This window comes from Galeopterus variegatus, unplaced genomic scaffold, assembly GCF_000696425.1.
Source record: "Galeopterus variegatus unplaced genomic scaffold, G_variegatus-3.0.2 Scaffold4056, whole genome shotgun sequence".
In the NCBI taxonomy this organism is placed as follows: domain Eukaryota; kingdom Metazoa; phylum Chordata; class Mammalia; order Dermoptera; family Cynocephalidae; genus Galeopterus; species Galeopterus variegatus.
The window spans coordinates 119,275-145,706 of NW_007730167.1; the positions used below are offsets into that span (position 1 = coordinate 119,275).

The 26,432-nt window shown below is 37.8% G+C and overlaps 1 protein-coding gene across 1 annotated transcript in view; it reads right to left on the minus strand.

The window, feature by feature from the left end:
• LOC103602220 (exocyst complex component 4-like) overlaps nucleotides 1–26,432 on the minus strand; it is a gene marked incomplete at its 3' end in the record, with an annotated part of 133,612 nt that overhangs the window by 104,953 nt on the left and 2,227 nt on the right. Inside the window, exon 2 of the mRNA XM_008586632.1 lies at nucleotides 9,244–9,463. Coding sequence (XP_008584854.1) covers nucleotides 9,244–9,463 — 220 coding nt within the window. The remainder of the gene's footprint in view (nucleotides 1–9,243; nucleotides 9,464–26,432) is intronic.

Sequence of the window (26,432 nt, forward strand, 5' to 3'; positions counted from 1 at the left end):
CAGATTATCTAAATAAGATACTAAAATCCTGTGAACACCACAGGATTTTATGATTAAAAAAAAAAAAGTCATGGTAAAGTGCTTAGGGAATGATTGAAATTCATTTCTGGGATGGCTGAAGATGACCTAAAATGACCAAGTTTAGTTAAGCTATAAAACAAATACAGGAAAATGTTAATCATGGAATCTGGATGCTAAGTCTGTAGGGGCTCGCTACGCTTTTTTTTCCAGCTTTTATGTATGTTTAGAATATTTTCATAATAAACTGTTGGAAAAAAATATTGCCAGGTTCTTATACCGGTTGTCTAATCATGTATGAAATAAACTATTGGTAAAGACCAGTAAAGATTTTCATTTAGAAGAAAACATTTTTTACTTCTCTAGGCGTTTTCTTAGCCCCATTCCTTTTAATGCTAATAGATTTTTCTGAATGGGCATTTTTCCGAACCGTGTGGGCATGTGGAGCAATAATAGAAATTGTTAGTAAGGCCCTGCTGAATACATGATCCCATGGTACTTTTCGCCCTAGTCGTCTGAGGTAGTTTGAGCAGGTATCATTCTGATTTTATATATGAGGGAAGGTAAGCAGCTTGGACTTGTCTAAGGTCATCAAGCTGATAATTATGGAGACCAGATCCACATTTTATATGTTTTTCCCACACCACCATGATGAAATTTAGCAGTAATTACTTTCAAAAATGGCTGTGAAGAATCACAACAAAAATTCTACAGAAATTAAAATGTATTAAACCATTAATAATAGAATAAACAATACAAAAAACCCACAATTTGATAAAATGACCTGAGAACATAGATAAATGTTATGGAATCCCCAAAATCCCCACTAGTAATGAAAGATCTAGTTTGCTCAGTTGATTCAGAAGAGAACAGATGAGGGTTGAAAGCCACAGTGACAATCTACACAATCAAAGCCAAGAACAAAGGACTCTTCTACTCCACGTTCCTGAGTAATGTCTGAAGTAGTCACAGGTGGTTAGTTATTTAAGGCCCCTACTTGTTGTGAAGAGGCCAAACGATACTGTTGGTGAATAAATACAATAATAAGAGTAAAACTCATAGAAAATCAAAACTACGAGTGGTAAGTTACTGTTTCTTTAGGTATAGATAAACACTAAAGAATTAGACCAGACCCCAAGGCATCTTGGTTCTAAGACTTATTTGAGCACAGTGAGACCATTAGCACCACCTTGCAGAGCTTAGAGGGAGAAAAAAAAATCAATTGATGAGCTCTCTTTTCAACTTAATGATTTTCACGATGACTTCCAGCAGACCTTAAATGGGACTGATCTCTTTTACACTAATACAAGCTGAAGCTATTCTGTACCAGAGAGTGGGATGGCAACAGTTGGCCGTGATGCGAATGCCACTGAAATGCAACATTCTTCATATTAACATAATGTGCTATGATGAAAACAATATGCTATTGCTGCCAGCCACACTTCCTTGGGAAATTATAAGAGGTTACTGGCAGTGCCTTAGCTTAGCTAGGGAGATAATAGGTTTGGGCATCAGTCTAATTATCTCTAGCATATTATCATACTGTAAGCAGCTGTGTCCACCAACCTTCAAAAAGGCTTAACTAGGGCTCCAGCAATCACTCAAACTACCTAAAACTTTAATTCTGAACCCTCCTGACATCTAGAATTTACAAATTGCTAGACCTATTGCCTTAACAGCAATACTTGTACACTGCTTCCTTCCTGAAGACTTTAGGTCTTCAAGGAAAATACAGCAAATTGAATGCATTTCATTCTGCATAACTTGTTTCTAGTTACTAGCTGCCCTGGATTGAATAGTGTCCCCCGTCCCCCAAATTCTACATAGAACTTCAGAATGTGACCTAACTTAGAAATAGACTTTTTGTAGATGTAATTAAGGTAAGGACTGAGATGAGATTGTATTATATTAGAATGGACCCTAAATCCAATGAAAGCGTCCTTATAAGAGCCAGAAAAGGACAAGTGAGGACACAGAGGAGAAGGCCATGTTAAGGTGGATGCAGAGACGGGAGTTATGTGCCAGAGTCCAGAAACACCAGGAGCCACCAGCAGCTGGAGGAGGCAAAGAAGGGGGCTCTAGAGCCTCTGGAGGAAATGTGGCTCCTGGCCTCCAGGCTGTGACAGAATAAATGTCTGTTGTTTTAAGCCTCCAAATTTGTGATCATTTGTCATGGCAACCCTAGGAAAATAATCCACTAGCTTTAATGGTCATAAACACTGCATGCTGCTTATAATAAATGACCAGTTGACAAACTCCAGGAACAGAAGAAAGGAGGTGGAACAATATCATCTCTTGCTGTCACACCACGGTAGAGGGAGGCAGGAAAGAGAAGATACTAGGCAGGTGCTAGAGGACAGAGAACAGGAAATAGGTAAACAGCAAGTTGGTGATGACAAAGAGATGTAGGTTGAAAATTTAGACAGAGATGGCAGTGGTTGACAAGCATAGTTGGCAGAGATCAGAAAGCCAGGAAAGCAAGAATTAAGGAGCAGGAAGGTAACACAGAGCAGTCCATGCTGAAATTCAAGCACAAATGACACGGGGCAGGAATGAGAATGTATGTTTTACAATCATTATTCCATTTAACTATGAGAGAGTTTCTATGACATAGACTGTATTATTCCCATTTTCAGAGGAAGAAATTGGTACACAGAGGTTAAGCAATTTGATCACGGCCACCAAGCTATCAAATGAAATGTATGGGATTTAAATCCATTTGGATCTGATTCCAGGTCTCATGCCCAAAGTTTGGTTCAAAGTATTAAACAGAACACTCTGTTATAAACCTGACTGTATTAAAGAATGCCTCAACCATAATTTTTTATATACTCCTCTCAGGGCAATAGCTGACCTGATGGAGTAGAAAGATCCAGGCCAGGCCACTAATCCTGGCTGCATGTTGGGATCATCTGCGCATCTTACAAAACACTGATGCCCAGGCAGGGCCCAGTTCTGACCACTGATGGGAAGTTCCTGGGTGATTTTAATGGGTGGCTTTGCTGAGAACCGCTGCTCTGAGCCCACAGGTATTAGTGGGCGATGCAGCTGGGGAAGAGATGAGCGTGGTGTTTGCAGGCAGACTCTAGCAATTTCACTTTTCAGAAGTTACTCCAACAAATACTGGGGCAGTGCGGTAAATGAAAATATGCTTTAAGTATTTCGGGACTGTCTAAAATTTCTACTTGCACAGCTTTTATTTGTTCCTCCAATGATGCGGGAATTTGAGCCTGAGCATTAGCAATGCTGCCTTGTGTCTCACATTGCCCTACATGAGCCAGAAAATGTAGGCTCATTCCACATTTGGAAAGAACTCTACGAAACTTAGCAATGTGCTAGACTAGGAAGCAGCTTCTGCTGCCACTGCAAATATTGTTTCTACAATTTCTGGGCCTGCTTGAAACAAAGCTGGATACTATTTTTTTTTTAAGTTATTACTGGTGTTCACAACACTAAGAGGCCTCAGAATTAGATCCCACTTCCTAGCCTCAAGCTGGGCATGGTGATGTTGCGTTAAGGGAATGCTTCTCAAACTTGAGTGTATATCACAAAATCACCTGGAGGGTTGGTTAGAAAAAAGATTCCCAGAGTGGGGTGAGGTTCAGGAATGTGCATTTCTCAAAAGCTCCCTGGTGATGCTGATGCCACGAGTCATGGGCCACGCTTTGCACTGAACTAGTACAGGCCATGCTTCTCAAACCCTAAGGTGTATACAAATCACCCACCGATGCCATACAAATGCAGATTCTCATTCAGAGGTCTGAAGTTCTTGTCCACAGATCACTCTGTAAGTAGCAAGAATACAAGATATTCCATTGAGGGGTAAGGGAAGAAACTTTACTTGCTCTGTTGTTTACACAGTTTGCCCATTCAGCAGTTTGATAGGTAAGGAATAAAAGACTTCAAGTATTAGTCCCCTCATTCTTTTTTTTTTTTTTTCCTTTTTTTTTGGTCTTTTTTCGTGACCGGCAATGGATCGCAACCCTCAGTGTCGCGCCCGTACCAGAAAAGTATTAGTCCCCTCATTCTTTTTTTTTTTTTTCCTTTCTTTTTGGTCTTTTTTCGTGACCGGCAATGGATCGCAACCCTCAGTGTCGCGCCCGTACCAGACCGGGACCGGCAACGGGATCGCAACCCTCGGTGTTGCGCCCACACCTTGCTCAGCCAGTGAGCGGCCGGTCTGTATGTGGGATCCGAACCCTCGGCGGGAGCGCCGTCACGCTCCCAAGCGGCGCACCATAGCAGTGCGCCACCGGGCCGGCCCCCCCCTCATTCTTTTTTAAGATGGAGACACCAAAGAGAAATAAATTAAATGACATCCCCAAATGAATGATGAACTAGGAAACTGGAGTGAATCAGTGTAATCTGTTTTCTCATGTCTAAGGAATGAATAATTTGTAGACTCTGGGAGACACAGAAGGCATGAAAAGTATCCAGTTCAATCATTTGTTTCCAACACTCCACATCCAGAATGCCAGACATGATGACCCAAAATTCCATGTACAGAATCTGACCCAGAAAAAATGAGGAATTTCTCTTCAGAGATTTCCTTATTTTTTTTTTCCTTTTTGTCTTTTTTCGTGACCGGCAACGGATCGCAACCCTCAGTGTCGCGCCCGTACCGGACCGGGACCGGCAACGGGATCGCAACCCTCGGTGCTGCGTCCGCACCTCGCTCAGCCAGTGAGCAGGCCAGTCTGTATGTGGGATCCGAACCCTCGGCGGGAGCGCCGCCACGCTCCCAAGCGGCACACTGTAGCAGTGCGCCACCGGGCCGGCCCCAGAGATTTCCTTATTTTGAATGGGCATGCTTTGCCTTACAATGGGTGGAAGACATTTTGCGGAAAAAGTAATGGCAGTAGAGAGATCTCAGATGTTAATACCATGAAGTATCCAATCCCGCCTTCATACTGAGGGCATCAGAGGCAGGAGAACTCTGACATTTTAATTTAATCATCACCAAAATCTTAAACCCAAGATTGTAAATCTTATACCGTGGGTGGAAAACGTGTCCACACACATCCTTGCACTAGGGAAGCCATCATTAATTCATTCACTATCATCCACTCCTTCAGTCATCCATTAATTAAATATTGAGAGCCTGCTCTATGGCAGACACTGTTGTAGGAGCTGGGAATTTAGGAGATAATCAACTGCAACAAACATTCGAGCTCTTCTGTCTGTTGTAATGTGCTTGAGGTGCTGAGGCAAAAGAGATGGTTCTATGCTTTACCTCTATGTGAGGCAGTACAGGGGGGTAAGGAATTTAGGGCAATGCTTCTCTAACTATGGTGACAACCCAGATTGATATTTTTATAAAATACAATAAAAATGAATTACAAGAAAAGAGAAATTTAAAAACCCACAGCTACATACAAAACTCAAGTCCCAATTTTTTATTATTAGATTTGACAGATGATGTCAAATTGCTGGAAAAATAATAAAAGTGTCTAAATGCTCACTCTCAAATTCTCTACATCTCACAGCAGATTAGTAACACATAGTGTACTGACAAGCATAATCCACAGACTACAACGTGAGCAGAAGTGGTTTAGAGCACGGACTCCAGGGTTATGTTGTCTGGGTGTGAATTACAGCTCCACTCTTTGCTAGCTGTGTGACTGCAGATAAGTTCTTTGATCTCATTGTTTCTCAGTTTCCTCACCATAACGAGAATATCACCCTCACAGAGCTGCCGCCATACATTTAAAGCACTTAGGAGTCAATACATATAAAAAGCACTCAAAATAGTCTCTGGCTTATAGCAAATGCTACTAACGTTTTCGCTGCTATCACTACTATCTACTGTTAAAACTGCTCTCATTACTATTATTACTTCTGTTATTACTACTAGCAGTATTCTGCTGTAGCACTTTGGGCCATGTTAGCATCCACAGAAATGCCCCTCGTAAGCCAAGTGTCTGTACTGCCCAGATGCCATTTCAGAGAGGCGAGCACAAAGTGTCCCGAGGTTATCTTCACAGGGTTCCCAGGCACTGTGCCTGCCCATCATCGAGCAAATGAAAGCAGCACTAAGACAGCTGTCCTTCCACTGGCCCTGGAGAACCGGGCCAGGCTGATGCTGTGTGACACTGGGTGCTGCTTCCAGGGAAAGGCACGTTCACTCTTTGGACTGTGACCAAACAACAATCCAGTGGAGGGAATAACTTTAAAGGACATTTTTATACTTCATGTAATTGAATACTTAACTCACATGAATTTTTTGCACATTCCCAAGCTCTCTTCTTAATATTTGTTTCGAATTCTCAGCTAAAATTTTTGAGAATTATTTCCTACTTTTTCTTCAGATTAGCTAACTACAATTAGCTGGGAATAAAAATATTAAAAAGACATAGAAGCACGTTTAGGAAACATTGAAACTTGAGCATGGGAAAACTATATTAGAACACAATTTACAGTCATTATAAAGCAAGATAATTTCTCAAGATGGGAAAGGAAAATAACCATCTCCTCATTTGCTTCTTTAATCTTGTAATTCTGAGAATATTAAACAAATTTATTGATACGGTCTAAGAAATTTTTGTTTTCATAAAATAAAAATTTTATGAAGAGAGGGCAACAAAATAACCAAATAATAAAACAGGCATTTTAGCTCTGAAAACAAATTTGGAGGTTAATAGCTTGAATAGCCTTAGTTTCAAGATTTACTCCCATATAATTATCATATCTTGATAAGGTCAAAGAGAGAGCAGCTAAAGTTGGAATTCTTAGCCTCAGAACGGAGGAATGAACTTCCAGGACCAGAGGCACGGTGACATGCACAACATGACTGGTGATGAGGTCCATATAATTATCATATCTTGATAAGGTCAAAGAGAGAGCAGCTAAAGTTGGAATTCTTAGCCTCAGAATGGAGGAATGAACTTCCAGGACCAGAGGCACGGTGACATGCACAACATGACTGGTGATGAGGTTGGCAGTGATGATATCATTTAGCTGGCAGTGTCCGGCCTTGACATGGCCCAGACTGTAGTCAACCAGTTATGACTTTTGGTGTGTCTTTGCTATTTAAGCTGAAAATTATTATGTTTAATAAGCCAGCATCTCTAGATCACAGATTCACTCTGCAGTGCACTGTTGCCTTTTTTTTTTCCATTTTAAATTCAATACACTGACCATGTTAAAATTGCTCTGTGCAGCATATAGCATGACACTTCAGAGAAATAAATATTGAAAGGTTTGCTGATGGAAATGAGGCTAATGATATGGTCAGACAAAACATAAAAGTAAATAAGTTTTTGTCACTTTCTATTTCTCATCTTCCCATTCTGATTTTACAGGTATTTATAACTCTCAAAACTTATTCACTGTGTCCATCTGTTGCTACATCCATCCATCATTCAATAAATTATTTATTGAGCACCTTCCTGCTACCTGGCACTATACTGTGCTTTTGGAACTTTCCTTCTAGGGGAAAAGACAGAAAATAAACAAGTTAGCAAAATTAACTAATAACTACAATTGTAGTAAGTGTTAAGAAAGGAAAAAACCCCAAAGTGTTAAAATATTGATTAAGTGGGGAGATCTATTTGGGATCCTGACAACAAGGAGTATTCCCCTCAGACAATTCAGATGAAGAAATAGGAATGAAGGGAGAACTTACAGAGGTATAGGCCCAGTTGAAAGAAGCAACAAGGGATGTGGAGGCACCCAGAGAGTAATAACAGCAGAGAGCCCAAATCAAGGAGCACAGAGAAGAAATGGTGTCACCCAAGCCCAGTGAGAGCTGGAGCTACGGAGGAAGTGTCATCTGGCAGGACTTCTGGTTATGGAGGGATGCGCCCACGGTCAGGACCACGATCCAAAGTGGAGAGGAAGGGGAGAAGAAATAATCCAACCTCTTTCTCCTTTCACCCTCCAATGTCCTGTTAGGGCTTCTTCCTATTGGCAGAACCTGACCAGAAGCCACCTGTCAAGGGAGCCCCAGTGACACAGTCCATAGGGTTTGGCCTCAGTGCTGATAATGGACGTGGGGTGAGGGGGGTAGGGGAGGATGAAGAATAACCAGGAAAGGGAAACTTCTTAGGTAGGATGGTCAGGAAAAGCCTCCCAGTGGAGGTGACATTTGAAGTGAGACACAGAGAGGAGAAGGTCCCAGCTGCGCAAAGAGCCAGGGAAAGAGGAATCGAGCAGAAGGGAGGGTGTGTGCATGCCTTCGCCCGTCCCCTCCTCTGACCCTGTTCTCACTAAGGATCCCTCACCAGGAGCACAGCTAGCACGGACCCGGGCAATACGAATGAACGTCTTCCTACGTGTGACGCCTCTATTGTATTTTTTCAAAATCATACAAGAATTTCCACATAAAGAAGGAAAACTGAGGAGGATGTCTGTAAAGGCAAGTAAAAACAGGCAGGTAAAGCAAGTCCAACTCTGCTCCATTTACACAACTTCTGGACAGCTCAAAGCCTTCCACACTTCGAATATCCTCACATCGTGCAACTGATGTAAAAATGTGCCACTATGTCCACCATTCTGTTAAATGAAGAGATACTATTAAGATTCAATTACAATGTAATAATAGTTAATGTACACCCATAATATAAAGTCACAAATTTCCTTTTAGTTTTTCATTTACCTCTAAGTGACTAGCAAAAATGCATATAAAATATAAACCTTAAACCAATCAATCCAAAATATCTACTGACACAATATTTTTTCTGTTATCCAGAATCCATTTCTTGATATAATCAAAGTATAATTTTCAGTATTAACAACATGATCACTTGAATTTAAATGGTCTGACTTTTAAAAGCCAGCTGACTGGTTCAAATTCACTGTGAGCTAGCAGTTATTTATAGGAAGTCTGCCCTCAAATGGTAGAGAGGGAAGTTCCCTCCTCGTAATTAAGGTTAGGCACAGTAACTTTCTTCCTGTTAATCCTTCATACTCTGGGATGCATTCATCAATGGAAAAATAAGTTCTTTCAAGGACAAATTCCAGGCAAATAATGGGCTGTTGCCTGCATGTTAATGAGACTCACCATCTCCCAAATCCAAAGCTAACCATTTTTTCTTAAAGATCTTAAGGAACTTTAATTATCCAACTACATTAGAGCTAAATTTCCCTAGTGCCTGTTTAATTTATTTCCTCTTGTTTTCTCCCTGATGACCAGGGAAACAGATGGTAATTCTTTTTTAATTTATGACTCTTGCCAAGTCAATAAAAATTGCTTATGAAAATAGTAAGTTCAAAGTGTGTTATTACCTGTAGGAGAGGCCGCTGTACCCCCAGCACCTTCATAGTGTCTGCATTAGCGAGGATCTTCAAGGGGTCAGATGTTTTGGTGACTCCTTCAATCTCCTTGTTGATCTCAGCCAAGACCTGATTAAGGAAGATGTTTTTGATGTACATGGTGAGAAACTCTCGAAGAGGACACTGTTTGGCTGGGCCAAGTCCCAGAGCATGCTCAATCTCCTGAATAAATCTGGAAGACAAACAGAGTAAAAAGGTTGTTAAATATATCAGAAAAATGGTTATATAAATACAACACAGCACACATGGTATTTCCAGGCTTTGGCTGTTTCCACGGACAGAGCAGGTTATCACTCCATGATTCATCTATGCATGATTTTTAATTTTTTTTAAAATATAGACTATTTTGCTAATTCAACAGAAATAGGATAAAGTAAAAAACATGACTTCTAATAGGCTTTGGCTGTTTCCACGGACAGAGCAGGTTATCACTCCATGATTCATCTATGCATGATTTTTAATTTTTTTAAAAATATAGACTATTTTGCTAATTCAACAGAAATAGGATAAAGTAAAAAACATGACTTCTAAACCAGGGTGGGGGGGTGTGGGGAGAAGGAGATACAAAAAATATTTTTGTTAATTCAAGAAGGAACTAAGACTACAAGAAGCAAAGAAATGCAACAGAAACAGAAAGTACAAATTATGGTGCAAATTAAAAAGCACACACCCAAACAGTACATATTTCTTATTGAAACTTTTATATATAAAGATATTAATGTTAAAAAAGAGGGAGAGAAAATGAAGGATAGTCTTTAAAATTCATGATGATATGTGAGTTTGGAGGTTTAGAAAGGGAATGGGATGGGAATTGGGGGCAAAGGAGAAGTTTAACCTTACTTGTAAGGATTTATTTCCTTCATTAAAAACACTTAAAGTATACATAACAGAATGCTAATAACTGTCCAATCTTGGAGATGAGCATGCCGATGTTTGTTATGTTATTCTTTGTAATTTTCTATACAGGCAACCCCTGCCTTGTGTGGCTTGTGTTCTTTATAAACAATTTATAAAGAACATCAGTCCCCCAGTAACACGGTTTAAATTCCATAGTACCATACTACAGTTACCCCAGTGTATTAACTGCGACTAATGCCATGAAGAAGAAACCGAGCAAGGTTTTAGCTCTTAGAAATTGCTACGTAAATAGCTGATGTGCATCATGATCAGTGACCAATCACATCACTAGTCCAAAGTCTCTTGGTGACTGGTCACTGTGCATTTGCTGTTCAGTTCATGTGTAGGCAACGAAGCATGCAGCTGAGGTGTCTCCTTGTCTCCTTGTGACAAATCCATGTGATGTTTTATAAAAGTTGATAACTGAAAGAGGGAATTCACCAACAAAGATAGAAGTACAGGGACAGGAAAAGAAAAAAAAAAAAAAAAGGATAACACTGAAAGTGAAATCTGAATTGACTCCAAATGGAGTTATAAAGAAATAGATGATTGTGGGAATGTTGACACTGCTGCCATTTGAGAGGCAAATGCAGCCAGAGCGAAGGCGAACATGAAGAATTTCCTCTTTATGTTTATGCAGTTGTGTCGAAAGGGGTGATGAGGGATTAGACGACAGAGGAAGCGATACTGGCAAAAAATTCACATTTAAGGAACTCTTTGTGTTTTTTCACAACATTGAAAAAACGAAGGGTAAAATTCTGGCAGCTGATCCAGACTTAGAAGGAGTATGACAATTCACCACGGCGTAATAAAAAAGATGCTTGCTGTGTTTTGTAAAGTATACAAGAAGAAGGCAGCAAGCACCAATAAAACTACTCTTGAAAAGATTTTAAGAAATAAAACACTTTACTTCTCAATGATCTTAGTGTTACAGTGGACTAAATACATATTAGTTTTCTTATTTTTTCATTTCCATATACATTTATAAATGACAGTAAGTTTTTAACGTCGCGACAAAAAATTTTAAAAGTTGTGAAACAACTGTGATTTAAGATTGCTTTACGTAGTTTCAGCTTGCATGGCCATTTTTACAGTTCCACAATCCTACCCAAAGCAAGGGCTGCCTTGTACTTTAAATTTTGTCTCATAAAAGGGGACGAAGAAAATGAAATGAAATAAAATCTAATGAAATAAAGACAAAAGATGAATAACTAACTGGACAGATATATTTGCAATTTATATCACAGATGATGGCTAGAAATCCAGAAAGGGAAAAAAAAAAAAACCTTTGTAGAAAAATAATCAAAGGACATGAAAAGACCATTTGCAGTAAAAGAAGTATAATGGTCTTTAAACATAAGAAAAAATTAACTTCATTCATAATGTGAAAAAATGCAAAGTAAACTATACAAAGATACTAATTTTTACACCCATGCAGTTGACCAAACTCCAAAAGTTTCAAAACGCATTCTGTTGGCAAGAGTGTGGGGAAAGAAGCATTCTTGTGTATTACTGATGAGAGTAAAAACTGGTACAACTCTTGCGAAGGGCAAGTTGGAACTATCATTCAAACTACAAATGCATTTCCTTTTGACCCAGATATCCCACTTTTGGGAAATTCTTCTGACAGCTCTATCTGAACATGGATGAGATGATATATATACAGAGTATATAGATAATTGTGGCATTGTTTTATGGCAAAAGACTGGAAACAACCCCAAAGTCCATCAATTAGGGGATAATTAACTACACTCTGGTGTGTCTACACATTAGAATACTGTGCTCTCCCTGCCCTCAAATGTGGAAGCTTTTGATGCACTAATGTGAAAAGGCCTCCAGCAAATATTGTTAAGTGAAGAAAGCAAGTGCAGATCAATATGTATTTAGTGATATTTACTACATTAACTTCGTATAAGAATTATACGAGTATATCCTCGTTTGTTTATTTTAGCATTAAGACACCCTGGGAAATCGCACAAAAAAACTAATAAGTACCTGTAGGAGGCAGGGGTGGGGGTGAGGTCTAGAAGAGGAGTGGGAATGAGACTTTTCAGTTATAACTTTTTATAATCATATGGTTGCTGAAAACTGTAATTGTCTTAGCTATTCAAATAAAATTAAATTAGAAAATTTAAAACTTATCTACACGTTTTAAAGACTATATTTCATGCACTGCTTTCTAATCAGACCACATTTAAAGTGTGGCGTATAAATAGTTCCTTAAGTTCAGCTGCTTAACCTGTTAAAGTTTTCTTTACTATATAAATCAACGCATTTCAGTTAACCTTGCATATAAGCAATTAAATATTACATTAACCTACAGTGTGTGTGTTTGTGATGGGAGTGGAGGGGAGTATACATATAGGATTATCACAAAGAAAAAAGTAACCCAAAGAATGCAGGAAAGAAATTGGAAATTAACAAGGCACGAGAAAAGGCAATGAGCCTTTTTAATTGATGTTATCCATGTGGAAAGAGAAATAAAAATATGATCCTAAACAAGATATAATGAATCTTTGAGGAGAGGGTGAGCAGAAGTGAGGGGAAAATGGAGAGATAAAAGTAGATCGTTAATCATGGCCATAATTTTAAGATCTCCAAATCCCATCCTGCTATGTGGACCCCTTATGATCACACGTAACCCTCAGAAAAATCCCCCACCCAGGTGCATCCAGGTCTCCTTAATCTGCATCCAAAAGAAAATTTGCTACTGAGTAACATCAAAATTATGTTTATTTTACTCTTTTTTAATATAATGGGAATCAATCATCAGAATCCCTATTTATTTTCTTCAAAGTGACTTAGAGTTTTGTCTGAGTGGAAGTATTTCTTACATTTTCAAAATCTTTAACATCCTTAGAATGAAATTCTTACTAGTCAACCTACTCCTAAACAGAGTAACAGAAGGCTCTAAATTATCCGCATTTTCTTTTTCTCTAGTCCCTTATTTGCCTTTGGCGTCCCTAAAATATGAAACCGCTCTGACTGGCACTGATGGAGGGGCCCCCGTCACTTTCGGCTGAGTGATGTCTTTCAAATACAAATCCTTTATTACCTAAAGCACACACATCAGTCTCAAATGACACATCCAGGTTGATGTTGTCATCTCTAACTTGAAGGGAACCATTCAACATGCTTCCAAATCTACCTTCAGAGCCGTGAGGGACCTCACTGTGCAGAAAGCATAAAACATGTGAGTGAAAATGAAAGAGAAAAATTGGGGCTGTCTTACCAGCTCCTTCTTACGTCTAGTCAAAAATGGTAGAGTGGAGGTTATTAGAGGCTGGAGGAGATGGAGAGACATTTGGTGAAAGGACACAACGGTTCAGTTAGACAGGAGAAATAAATTCAAGAGATCTACTGCATAACATGGTGACTATAGTTGAAAACAATGTGTTGTATACTTGACATGTCTACGACAGTAGATTTTAAGCGTTCTCATCACAAAATTGAGTATGTTAGGTAATGCATGTTGATTAGCTTGATTTAGCCATCCCACAATGTATACATGTTTCAAAACATGTTGTACACCTAAATACATACAATTTTTATTCCTCAATGAAAAAAATAATAAAATTATTTTTTAAATGGAAAGCAATTACATTAAATGGGCAAACTGCCCTTTCTCGGGCATGAAGGGCACAGAAAACTAACTTTCCAAGCCATCCAGACTAGGAGTCACACTCACTGTCACTGCAGGGAGGAATAATTTAGGGGAGTGGAGTGGTCCAGAGCAGAGCACTTAGAGTCGTATTCCAGAGTTTGGGCCTGGAAGGTACAGTCTTGGAGAGGTTACTTAGCCTGTCTTTGCCTCACTTTTGTATCCCATAAATGGATATAACACTACCGACCTCACAGGATTGTTCTGATTAAATAAGGAAATAAAAATTAGGCACTCAGAACAAAGACTGACACACAGCAACTGCTAAGTAAATGGTTGGCTGCTGCTATTTTTATAATTATTATTACTACTATCATTATGTAGACCCCGACGAAGTTGGAGATTAGAGGAAAGTGTGATATATTTTTTTCACCTTGTTCCTTTACTTTCCTGTCATCATCTATAATCAGCAATTCAGACCATTAAATTAATACTTTAACTATTTCAGCAACAAATAGATGTAGGAATGACCAGAGGTCAAATGCAGATTGCTCACTGCTGTATCCTTAGTGCTGGGTACTACTCTATGGCTGGCACATAGTAGACTCTTGGGAAACATTTGTCGAATAAAGTATTGAATAAAATAATTAATGGGGCCTTTGATTTCAACCCACAGTTTCTGAAAATAGAGCACGGCTTTTCTGACAAATAATGTTCTTCTCCCAAGAAATTAGGCTAGAGGTCCAAATAAAAGCTTAAAAAAAAACAAAAACAGAAAAACCATTCCATATCTCTATACCACCTCAGTGTTAACTGGTACCTCTTACTGAAAGAGTATTCTCTAGCTCTATGTCCACATCCCCACGTTGTTTTTAATTTTGTGCAATATGGCTGTACACACTACTTTGTATTCAGCTTTTTCATAGAGTATTATAGACTCATTCCATCATGCTAATGAACACAACATTATTAAACTGAACATCTATTAAGAATCATTATTGCTGTCTCTGGGTTTTATTATAGATAACCCTACAGTGAACATCTTCATTTTGCTTCTGTCAAATTATTTCCATAAGTTAAAATACTGCGAGTAGCTCCTCAACATTTTTCATACGTGAGTCTATTTTTTATTTTCCTCACAGTCCCACAATACACTACATGGGTCAAAGTAGTTAAAAAATGAATAGCTGAATGGGAGACACGCAAGAGAGGCAAGGGTGTGGAGAAGAATCATCAAAAAGCCCAATTTTTCCAACGATGCTCCTAATCAGCTCCATGGAAGTAAGAAAACATTGAATTTTTACTGGTGAAAAGAATCTCATTAGAAAAGAAAATATTTCACTTCAAAGTTAAGCTAGAACACAGATGGAACCCTGTCAAAAGGGTATGATCTAATCTCATAGAGTACTTCACACTAGGGATTTCCTAGCCCTGTAAATGACAAGCAGGCAAACATAAAGTACAGGTACATCTGTCATATGGAAAAAGAGCCAACGAGAATCAAAGAAAAGGATCTACATAATGCTGTATGTGGAGCATCTAATTACAGGATTTTGAGGAATCTTATTCAGACCAGCCTCCTAAACCTAAGATTGTAAATTAGAATAAAACAAAAAGCAATGACAATATTCAACCAATTCTGATTGCATTTGAATGTTTAAAGCATGGATCTTATTTCCTACATTCTAATACTGCTTTTTGCAAATATTTAACCAGGGATTCTCTTCAGATTATCAACTAGGGGGCCTCCAAAAGTAGTATACATGCAATACATATATTTTCGAATTTACTCTTTCTTGTAGCAAGTTATGTGTCCTTTGGAATGCACACATGAGCACATACTACCTACATTTCACCCAGTGTTTTCAAATTTTCTATCTTGATTTAATTTCTGTCCAGGAAAATTATGAAGTAATTAAAATTTCACTCAAGCTTCCCAAGCCCCTTGCTTAGCCCAGCCTCCTTATCACACATTCAATTTCTCTGTAAAGCTCCATTTCTTCCATTTTATCCAGCCAAGAACTGTGGCTGCTGCTAGCTGGAAATATCCTTGAACACAGAGGGCTGACACTGTATCGTGGAAGTTGTGATGAGAGCAGTGGTATTTATTCATTTGAATAAAAATAGTTGCTCATAGTAAATAAGTATTCCTTACATTTGCACCCTAATGAGTTTTTAAAATTTGAAGGTCAACATCACTAATACTGGACAAACTGAAAATCATGTGCCTTCTGACATGTCAGAGAAAAACACAGCATCCCTTCTCTGATACTCTTGCCAAAAACTGCATAACTTTAATCTACTCATGGGGACACATCATCTTTCCATAAAACCCAAATCAAAACATTCACATTCAGGATTCTGGCTTTTAGAGCATAAGTAATGCATACACGACTGTCATAAACATTGTGACATTGCAAATTAAGCTATTAAAGTATACATTTATATATAATCTATATCATACAACATATAAAATTTAATTTCATTTTGATGTTTCCTGATTTCGTTGTGTATCACACATATGTTTTAGCAGTTTAAGACAAATATATATATATATATAACATTAATATTTATCTGGAAGGCTTGGGGATTTTTCTCCTGATGCTATGCATCAGAATCAGCAGAAATGTGATTTATCCCTTATGGACTCTGCATTCTGCAAGATCTCTCAGCATATCATTTCCTCGAATGCATTTTCTAATCTACTCCCGACCGTCTGCAGATACCATGCTAACCTCCACTGAGAAGCTCTGGGTCTCTTCCACTGCATAATAGCTTTAAAGACTTTCTTTCTTTCTTTTTTTTTTAATGGTACCATATTCTTTCCATTTTAGTCCAAGATTTTAACTTTTTATTTTTTAAATTTATATATGTATATTCTTTTTATTGAAACATAATTGATTATACATACTTGTGGGGTACAGAGTTGACTATCAGTACTCGTGTACAATATGTGACGATCAAATCAGGATAGTTGGCATATTCATCATTACAAAACATATTCATTCTTTGTGCAAGATTTTTATGAGAAAAGTTGCGTGATATTTACAGGTCTGCAGAAACTTTGCTTAAGTAGTCAAACAGGTTCAAAGATAAGTTCACATGTCAACATCCTCAATATGCTAGTACACTACTGTCACATTTCATATATGTACATTTAATAATGTTGTATGACACAGATTATATATAATGTATACATTAAAGACTTAATTAGCCTCTACGGCCATACCACGTCTGTGAACATGCCCAATACTGTCTGACCTCACAAGCTGAGCAGGGTTGGGACTGGTTAGTACTTAGACAGAATATCACCTAGGAACACTGGGTACTGTAGGCTTTGAAAAAAAAAATGTGATTAGCAACAAACAGTGACACACACTGTTTATGATACAGTCATGAATGAATTACTTGTGCTTCAAAAACCAGGATTCTGAATTTAAAATTTGTACCTTTGATTTTGTGTTTTAGTTTTACGTAAAGAATGCAAACGACAGTAACAAAAACCCTGTAGCATGAATGACACAAGTTATGAAGAGAAAATAAAATGCACATTTTCCCCTAAATCCAGTAAACTGAAATAATCTTTGAACCCAGAATGAGAATGGAACATTGACTGTCAAATGCAGAACTTTTCTGGGGAAATATGAGCCCATGTAAAAATATGCCAAACACCATTAATAACACAGAGTCCTGCATTCTAATGACAATTTCTGCACATCACTCTAGGAGAAATAGTAGACTTTTTTGAGAACACAGTACACTCAAAATTCCTGCCATGCTTAATTTGTATGAAAAAACAAACAAACAAAAAAAACCCCTAGAACCCATAATGAAATCGCCTCCCAGACATAAGCCCATCCTTCTACAAAGAACTGTGTCTAGTTAGCTATACTCAGGTAAGTCGGCCTTTGGAATCAAACCCAAGTGAGACCATGCAAAAGGCTGGAAACAACTCAGTCTGCAGAAATAAGCTGCCCCAGCAAACATGGCTCCTTCAAGACATATCTCTTACTTATTCCATTGCTCTCAGATAGGACACTTAAGACACAGCAAACTGGAAAACTTGGGCAAAGAAGGAAAGCAAGCTCAGAGGAATTGACTTCAGACACTGTATATTGAACTCACCCATATTATCGGAGTTGAAAAAGATCATTTAGAAATGATCTACAGGGGACTCATTCAGAAACAGCAGCAACAGGCATATTTAAGACTATAAATCAGTGGAACATGGAAACCAAAGAAAAATCCATAAAGGTTAATGCACTTTGGAGCACAGCTGCCTCTTAATTCATGGGCATGAGCCACCAGCACATTGGAAAGAGGCTCTTCCCACACCAGTCTATAATTGTCCATGCTGAGTGTAACTACTATCCATGCCTTTTATATATAAAGCTTTTTGGGTAAAAGTGCAAAATAAGCTCATCATTGCAGAGCACAATCATGTCCTCAGCCCACACCCCTGGGAGACAATTTGCTGAACTAATGCAATAAAAAGGATTTGGGTGCTCTTATTTGTAATGAGTGAAATTCATGCCTAGGACGAGAGGAGGAAAGAAGTAAAAATCATTAAATAAAGGGAGAAAAGAATATTATCTACAAAATTTGGACTCTGCAGGCTTATAAACAAATTTAACTTTAAAAAGTCTTATCATGGGTACATTGCAGGTGATTTGTGACTATATTTAAGTGTTCCCTCCAGACTGAAAAGCACTTTAAGTAAGCCTCTTTAAAATGACAGCTGTTAAATTTTCTAGGCATATAATTTGGAAACTAAAGTGACTTAAACTACAACCCTTAATATCAAGCAATCTCTTCCAAACCCCCCCAAAATGCATATAAATAAATAAATCCTACTGATACAAAACTCAAGACAAAATAATAATCCTGCTTTTCTAACAGATCTGAAATTCCATTATTATCTTCAGAGTTATCTTACTTTAGTTAAATAACTGCTTCTTTATATTTTTATAAAAGATTAAGCTGTCAGGAAATTTTCAATGAAAATTGCAACTTATTGCAAAATGCCTATCATATTACCTGGAAACTTATGTGTAACATATTAAATATACTCTATTTTAGGTGCTCCACATCAATTTGGCCTTCAGATATTCTAATGCAAGATACAGACGAATTTGGAAAATGTTCTATTTGTTGCTATGTCAGTGGGAGCTGTATTAATAATTGCTTACACTTATGGAGCTCTTACCATATCCTGGTCAAAAAGCTTTATATGAATTATTTCACATAATTTCCACAATAACTCTATGAGGCCTACACTATCACTATCTCCATTTTACATACAATGAAACTGAGCAAGTGAAAAAATAACAGCAACGTTAACAGCTGACAGTTGCATTGTTCTTATTATATGCCTGCACGGTTTTAAGTAATCACCATGCTTTGTTTCACATATTCCTTATAGCACTATGAAGTGAAGTACTTTTATAATTGCCATTTGGAAGACGAATTGAAGGCATAGAAAGGTTAAGTTACATTCCCAAGGTCATGTGGCTAGTAAGTGATGAGGCCAAAATTTGACCTTGGATGGTTTGTCTCCAGAGACCACACTGAAATTCACCACCACCCTGTCCAATGTACTCCCCTAACATCACAGCCTCTGCAGTGTTCCTCCCCTGGATTAGGACTCTGGAGGTGGGCAGGTAAGGGGAGGACTATCAACAGACATAAGTCCACACTGAAAACCCTGAAGTGTGTGTCGATGTAGTGGCACCTTGTGTGGATGGAGAGGACCGTAATACTGCTAAATGCAAGTACCTGAATATATCAAAGATTGAATTATTTCCCTTGAAATGCAATAAATCTTATCTCCAGCCCTGACTTCTTGGTCCTGACCTGCAATTTCAATCACCTGTTCACTACTTTTAACTGGATGTCCTCCTGATAATTTAAACCATGTCCAACGTGGAACTCTTCACTGCTGCCTTCCCACTGCTTTTCAATTCTCTCCTTCTGTGTTCTCTATTTTTGTACCAAATCACCTTTCATGTTAAAAATCATCATGTTAAGAATCATCTTTCACTTTTTCCTTAGCCTCACTACTCATGCGAGAGGCTTCCAGACTTAGAGACATTCTTTTTATATTACACACTTATTCACTTCTTCTCTCCTTCATTTATTTAGGCGATATTTATGGAGTGTCTACTTTATGCTAGGTTCTAGATGCTAAAGCATCCGCAGGGACAGAAGCACGCCCCAGGGCTACCGTTCATACAGTATGTGATAAAAAGGACCAACACAATGAGTTCAAGGCTGGAGTCCAGGCAGACATTCCTGTGCCTCCATTTGTGATATTCACACACTAATTCAGGTTCTTATTAATGAGATGATGTAGATGAATGGACAAAACTTAATATAAGGTAATTTCTTTCCTCAGTCTCCCTAAAACAATATCCTTTTTTACCCACCTTCAATCCTTTCTTCCTTCATCTTATCCAACATACAGCTATATTAATCTCATTAAAGCATAGAATGTACAACTACTTAAAGTTTTGATAATGTGCCCTGCTCTCTCTTGCCTCCAGGTCTTGGCATATGCTGTCCATTTACCTGGAACATTCTCTCATACCTCTTTCCTACGGCCTTAGCTTAAATGTCACTTTCTCCAGAAGGCTTTCTCCCTGAAGTGTGCATTGACTGCCTTTTACTATGTCACAATACAACTCCAGGTCTACAGAATACTCCTACTGAGTGTCTTATCTCCTACTAGTTTTTAAATATCTCAAAAAGAGAAAACGTCTCATTCATTGCAGACAGAGCTTGGTACCTGGGTGGTACTCAAGAATAAGTCTTACATTATTTCCACTTCTACTCATCAACAAACTTTGCTTTCTGAGTACTCCCTCATTCTGTTTAAAAAGTGCATGACTTTTCTCATGATGTCCGTGGGGTCTACTTCTGTGAACCTCTGTATTTTCTAAATTGTGGCATATCAGCTAGAGCGGTAGTTTGGGAAATTATCATTTTCACTATAGTATTCCTTCAAGGAACAATTAAAAGCTAACTCACTCATAAAGATTTCTCTGATCTCTTTAAACTATTTTACTCATTTGAACTACTTTACTTCATTACTTTATATCAGTAGTCCTTTTTCTACCTATGTTTTTCTCTCTCCTGTTAGACTTAAGCTCCTTCAGAAAAGCAACTGTTTTTGTGCATCTTTGAATTGTACCAGACATGATATCAAGTACAGTGGGTGTAGTTAATAAATGTTTTAATAAATAATAATAAGTTATCACAACTTACTTAGGCTTGTCTTTAAAGGCCAGTGCTTTTTACAGGGATTACAATGAACAGATTATTTTAAGGCTAGGGAATAAATATGGCTAAACAAGATGAAAAAAGAATAGAGACGATAAAAGAAAAAAAAAGCTTGTGAGGTTAAATAATGCACACATTGTGTTAAATGTGTCAATATGAGGCATTTTAAGGCAAACTATCAGCAAATTAAAACCTAGCCCTTTTCTCTAATGTAAAATTCAGGGAAACTGGCATAAGTTGAACACTACTTGGGTATCAATGATGGAAGTCAAAGAGTGAAAGTATTTCATGTGTCAAAAACATGACTTGTGTACATGCTGGGATAAAATCACAGTATTTATTTGCTGGAAGAAACAGGCTGGCTACTAGGTTCTCTCTTCTACTCTTCCTCAATAGGATAGATTTCCTTATGTTTAATAAATGAATGCTTTGGAACACTCAGATTAAACAATCTCTAATGAGCCTATTTGGCAGCAAACCTTGTTCCTGAACTTAGTTTATGATTATTTCTTACCCCACTCTTATGTTTACTATCACTCAATTAACTACCAACCTGAATGCAAAAGTACTGTAAGAACAAAGTATCTGCAAAGTGGTGAGTGATCCCCTAGTCAAGAATTGTGAGTCACAGATAACAAGAGTTATGAGTCTTGTCCCTTAAACCTTTCTACTTTTATCTTCTTTTATGTGCAAAGTTGATTATTTCAATTAAGTCATGATAATCTTCTCATATCACTACTGGCTCCTTTCTCTCCTCCTACATCCACATTCTCCTAGAATAATACCTCTAAGTAAGTATCTTGCAATAATATTCACAAAGTTATTTTTCTATAATGGTTCAAGGTTTCCAAGTTTACCTCCTACAGAGCCCTTTCCTACTTGGAAGAGATTCTCACTTTCTATTTTCTCCCTTTTGGCCATCTATTGACATACTACACACTCACGGTTTCAACATGACAAAATGGGTTAGAGTAAGAGCAATTAAAACTCAAAAGTGAACTAAGCTAAACATTTTCAAGCCATCTCGGCCAGTATTCCATTCTTATCACCCTACGGTTCTTCCAGAGGCATCAGGGAGTTATTTCCTCCTTTATAGTTAGTTTTATAAATAGGCCCACTTATTAGACAGAAATTAAAGACTTTACTATTCCTATTATTCCATTTTATCCAAGTTTTGACATCCTGCGTAACCAAACTCAGTTAAAAATTTAGCTCATGAATCTGAAATGGAGAAAAGTATAGATTATTACATTCGTATATGGAATAATAAAGAAAAAACTGCCTCCTATCTAGTTGATTACTTGCAGGTGAATATCTATCAATTGTACAGGCATTAAAATGATGGAATACACAGCATTTCTAAAAAAAACCGTAGACCCTACAAAAGAATTTCTACTACAATATTCTTCTACAACATTCTACTACTGATATTCTTCTGGATTATGCTGATGACAAATACCTAAAACACATAGAAGATAAACAGCTGTCCAGGAGTCTATGTCTGCAATCAGGTGACTCTGCTCAGTGTGTTACACTCTTGGGCTGATTGTTGCTACTAACTGCAGCTGAATATGCAAGAAACAGAATAGTTTACACATTTTTTAAAAATCCATTGTAAGCTCTGATTTCGTCTGAGAAATGTTTCCCGGTTTCAAAGAAATGGAAAAATTTCAGGAATATACGCTTTATCATAACACAAATATAAAGTACATCTTAATGGAAAAAGAATTATTTCAGAAAACTACTTTGTTAATATAAAACTTGTAAAAAAAATTTCCAGCCATCATATTGGCAGTCAGGTCCCTCTGACGCAGTTTATTTTCAATACGAAAGTACACATAAAATTGTTCATTTTTACAAGGTTGACAGTGAAAAATATGGCCACAGGCAAGATAGCCAAAGCACAAGAGTTAGTTTTGCATTTACCATTTACGTATTCAGGGTGTTACTACAATGCATTCACACTTGTTAATATCTTTAAGTATTTTTATATCATTTCCCACATGCATATCTTGTTTTGGAAACAATATAATAAGTCCTTCTCGGACAGAAGGTGTTCATTGTATTTTCTCTCCTTTTAAAATGTATGCAGCAGAATCCATTTAACTGGTTTTGACAAATCCTTGGCAGTAATCACTCACGTAAGATTCCAGCAACAATCTGAAAGATGTCAGCAAATCTTTCAAACATCTAACTAGTTAATTAATTCAACTAACATTTACTCACCATGTATAAGCTAAGTGTAGGAGCTAGGGATGCCAAGTCACGTAAGTTAAGTGGATACATGGCTATCTCTCATATCTGTAGTGCCATGTTAGCACTTACGATGGACTTTCACATACTAGAAACTGATTCTGTTTTGAGGACTGTTTGACAGTAATAATTATTTCCATTTGACATATGAGGGAACTGCAGTTCAGACAAGATGAATAGTGCAGATTCAGACAAGATGAATAGTGTGGAAGGTCACACTGCTATCTAGCTTAGTGACTCTGTCTTGAACCCAGATCTGGCTCCTAATCAGTCCACCATCCTTTCTTCTAAAAACGGCAAAGCCCATATGCATGTAAATTCAGAAGAATGGGAAATACATGGTCACAGATTCAATGATTCTAGAAAATATCCCAATGAGCAGAAATATGGAAAGGCATATTTTTCATAACTAAGTTTTATATATTTAGGTAGTTTTAGAACTTTCCACTGCACTACTATACTACATCCTGAACAGTTTTAAAACATTGGCAAAGTCTGATGTGTATAATTTTGCTGGAAAAGTGAGTGGGCAAAATGTATATATAAAAAGAAGCAACATGACAGGATCATGCACTACACTGGTGTGTTTATTTCTACAGGAAAGAATGCCCGAGTGTGTATGACATGACACCAATGCCATGCACAGGTCCTAGGAACTGTGAGAGATCTGGAACTTTCTAAGACTCAATCACAGTGTTAGGCCAAGCATGAAATCTGCATCTTTTGCCTCTTAGTTCAATTCTCCAATGACGAGAGTGAAAGAGTAATTAGAATATGTTGATTTCTCTTTAACCTGGTTGGCCATTTTCCCTAACAGCACAATTACCCTGCTAATGAGATTAAATTTGGTTTAACTAGAGGACTGTTTCACTGCAGAGCCCCCTGCTGACTCTGGTTCCCATGGGATCCATCACTCTGTGGATGTACCCATCTGACATTCATCTGCCCTAATGAAAGCCAGACATGAGAATAGGGCCTTTACAGCAGTGAAAAACCCAAGGGCTTTTGTTTATATTGAAAAAGAGACTCATTTAGTCAATCTCAATCTTCCTAATACCCAGTGAAATATTTATTAATGAGTACCAGCACAGCAAGCCAAAAGTCTTATTTGCATTAATTTAAACCATAAATAATTGAAGGTAGATTTCATTCCTTAAGTCATGGTTTCAGAAAAATCCTCAACAGCATGCTGAATAAAAGAGACCATTAACAAGATAAAATGTATTAAAAGTTGAGGGTGGTAGATGTTTTGCCTACTCTTAGATTACATGGTTTCTCAATAATATAAATTCTTCATCCTATTATGCTCACCTAGGTAGAGGTGACAGAATGAGACATAAGTTTTTCTTACTTCTAGAGGTCAGGATTATAGAAAACATATCTGCACTATTCATCAAGTTGGACCAAGAACTGGCTCTGAGTAGATTTGTGTATCCCTTTATTCACCGATTCACCAAACATTTAGTGAGTTTACTACATGTCAAGCACCACTAGATAGTAAGAATGAGAAATGGACAAAACATACAACCTGTTTTTAAGGAGCCCAGGCTAAAGCAATGCTGAATCCAAATCACAATTCACACCCTATTAGTGGTCATGAATTAAAATTAAAGTGATGCAACCAGCATGGGTGTGGGGGAGTTGAGGGGGAGATACAGGCAGAAAGGACTAGCAGAACCGGAAATATCAAAGTGTATTACGTGTGTTTATGCTAAATTGTTTTGTGTAACTTTTATGTGTGTATATATATACATATAATATACATATATAATATATATATATATGTTTTATATATACACAAGAGTCTGCTAGATCCTGATATAAAAAAATAATTCTTATTATGGGTTATGGTGGAGGGAAAAAGTACTAAAGCCACTGACCCAGGGAGAAATGAACTTAAGAATTATACTCTAGACAGGCTAAGAGCCCTAATGGTACATACCACTCTCTAATTTGTTTACATACTTTATCCCCCTCCTAGACTCTAGGTTCTTTGAGGGCAGGATATTGGTTAGATTTATGACTGTATTCCCCTCAGCGTCCAGCATAGTGTGTTGGCAGATGCTCAATGCAAACTTCCTGCATAAAGTGAGGAAGTAAAAATTAAGCCTATGTGAAAATGGCCATGATGCAAACCAGCTAACTTAGGGCTATGTTCACCTGAGCATATGTGAAGAAAATGTATACAGTGGTCCCCCCTTGTTTGTGGTTTCATTTTCTGTGGTTTCAGTTACCCACGGTCAACCTCAGTGCAAAAATAGAAAATGGAAAATTTCAGAAATAAACAACACATAAGTCTCAAACTGCATGCCATTCTGAGTAGTGTGATGAAATCTCACCCTGTCCCACTCCATCCCCCTGGGATGTGAATCCTCCCTTTGTCCAGCATGTCCACACTGTAGACACTACCCACCTGTTAGTCACTTAGCAGCTGGCAAGGTTATCAGATCAGCTATGGTGGCAGCACAGTGCTTGTGTTCAAGTAACCTTTCTTTGACTTAATTATGGCTTCCAAACGAAAGGGCGGTGATGCTGGCATATTGTTTTAATTGTTCTATTACTAGTTACTGTTATCTCTTATTGTGCCTAATTTATAAATTAAGCATTATCATAGGCACCTATGTACAGGAAAAAACATAGTGTATATAGGATTGTGTATCATCTGTGGTCAGACATCCACTGGGGATCTTGGAACATATCCTCTGATGATAAGGGGAGACTACTGTATTCATTTGCTGTTGGCCAGTGTTTACAATCATTTTATGCTTGCATTTTCTCTACCTGTGATAATTAGAGCCAACTTCATTTGTGAAAGCTCTAATTAATTCACATTGCTGAGCAGAGTCTTTACCTTCGGGAGGTATTCAGAAATAACAGACAATATTGCTGCTAAGACAAATTGTGCCTCTTATTACCTGGGTATACAGTGGCTAGGAAGAAGGGAGTAGGCCTACTGATGATTCATAAAGAGCAAATACACGCTACTCAACCAACAACAGAACATAAACATGGGGAGATGCTAGTGAACAATGACTAGCTCACAGCCAAAAAGAACACCATTTCCCAATACAGCTTTCCACGTTCCTCGTCTCATCGCTCCCCTTGGAAATTA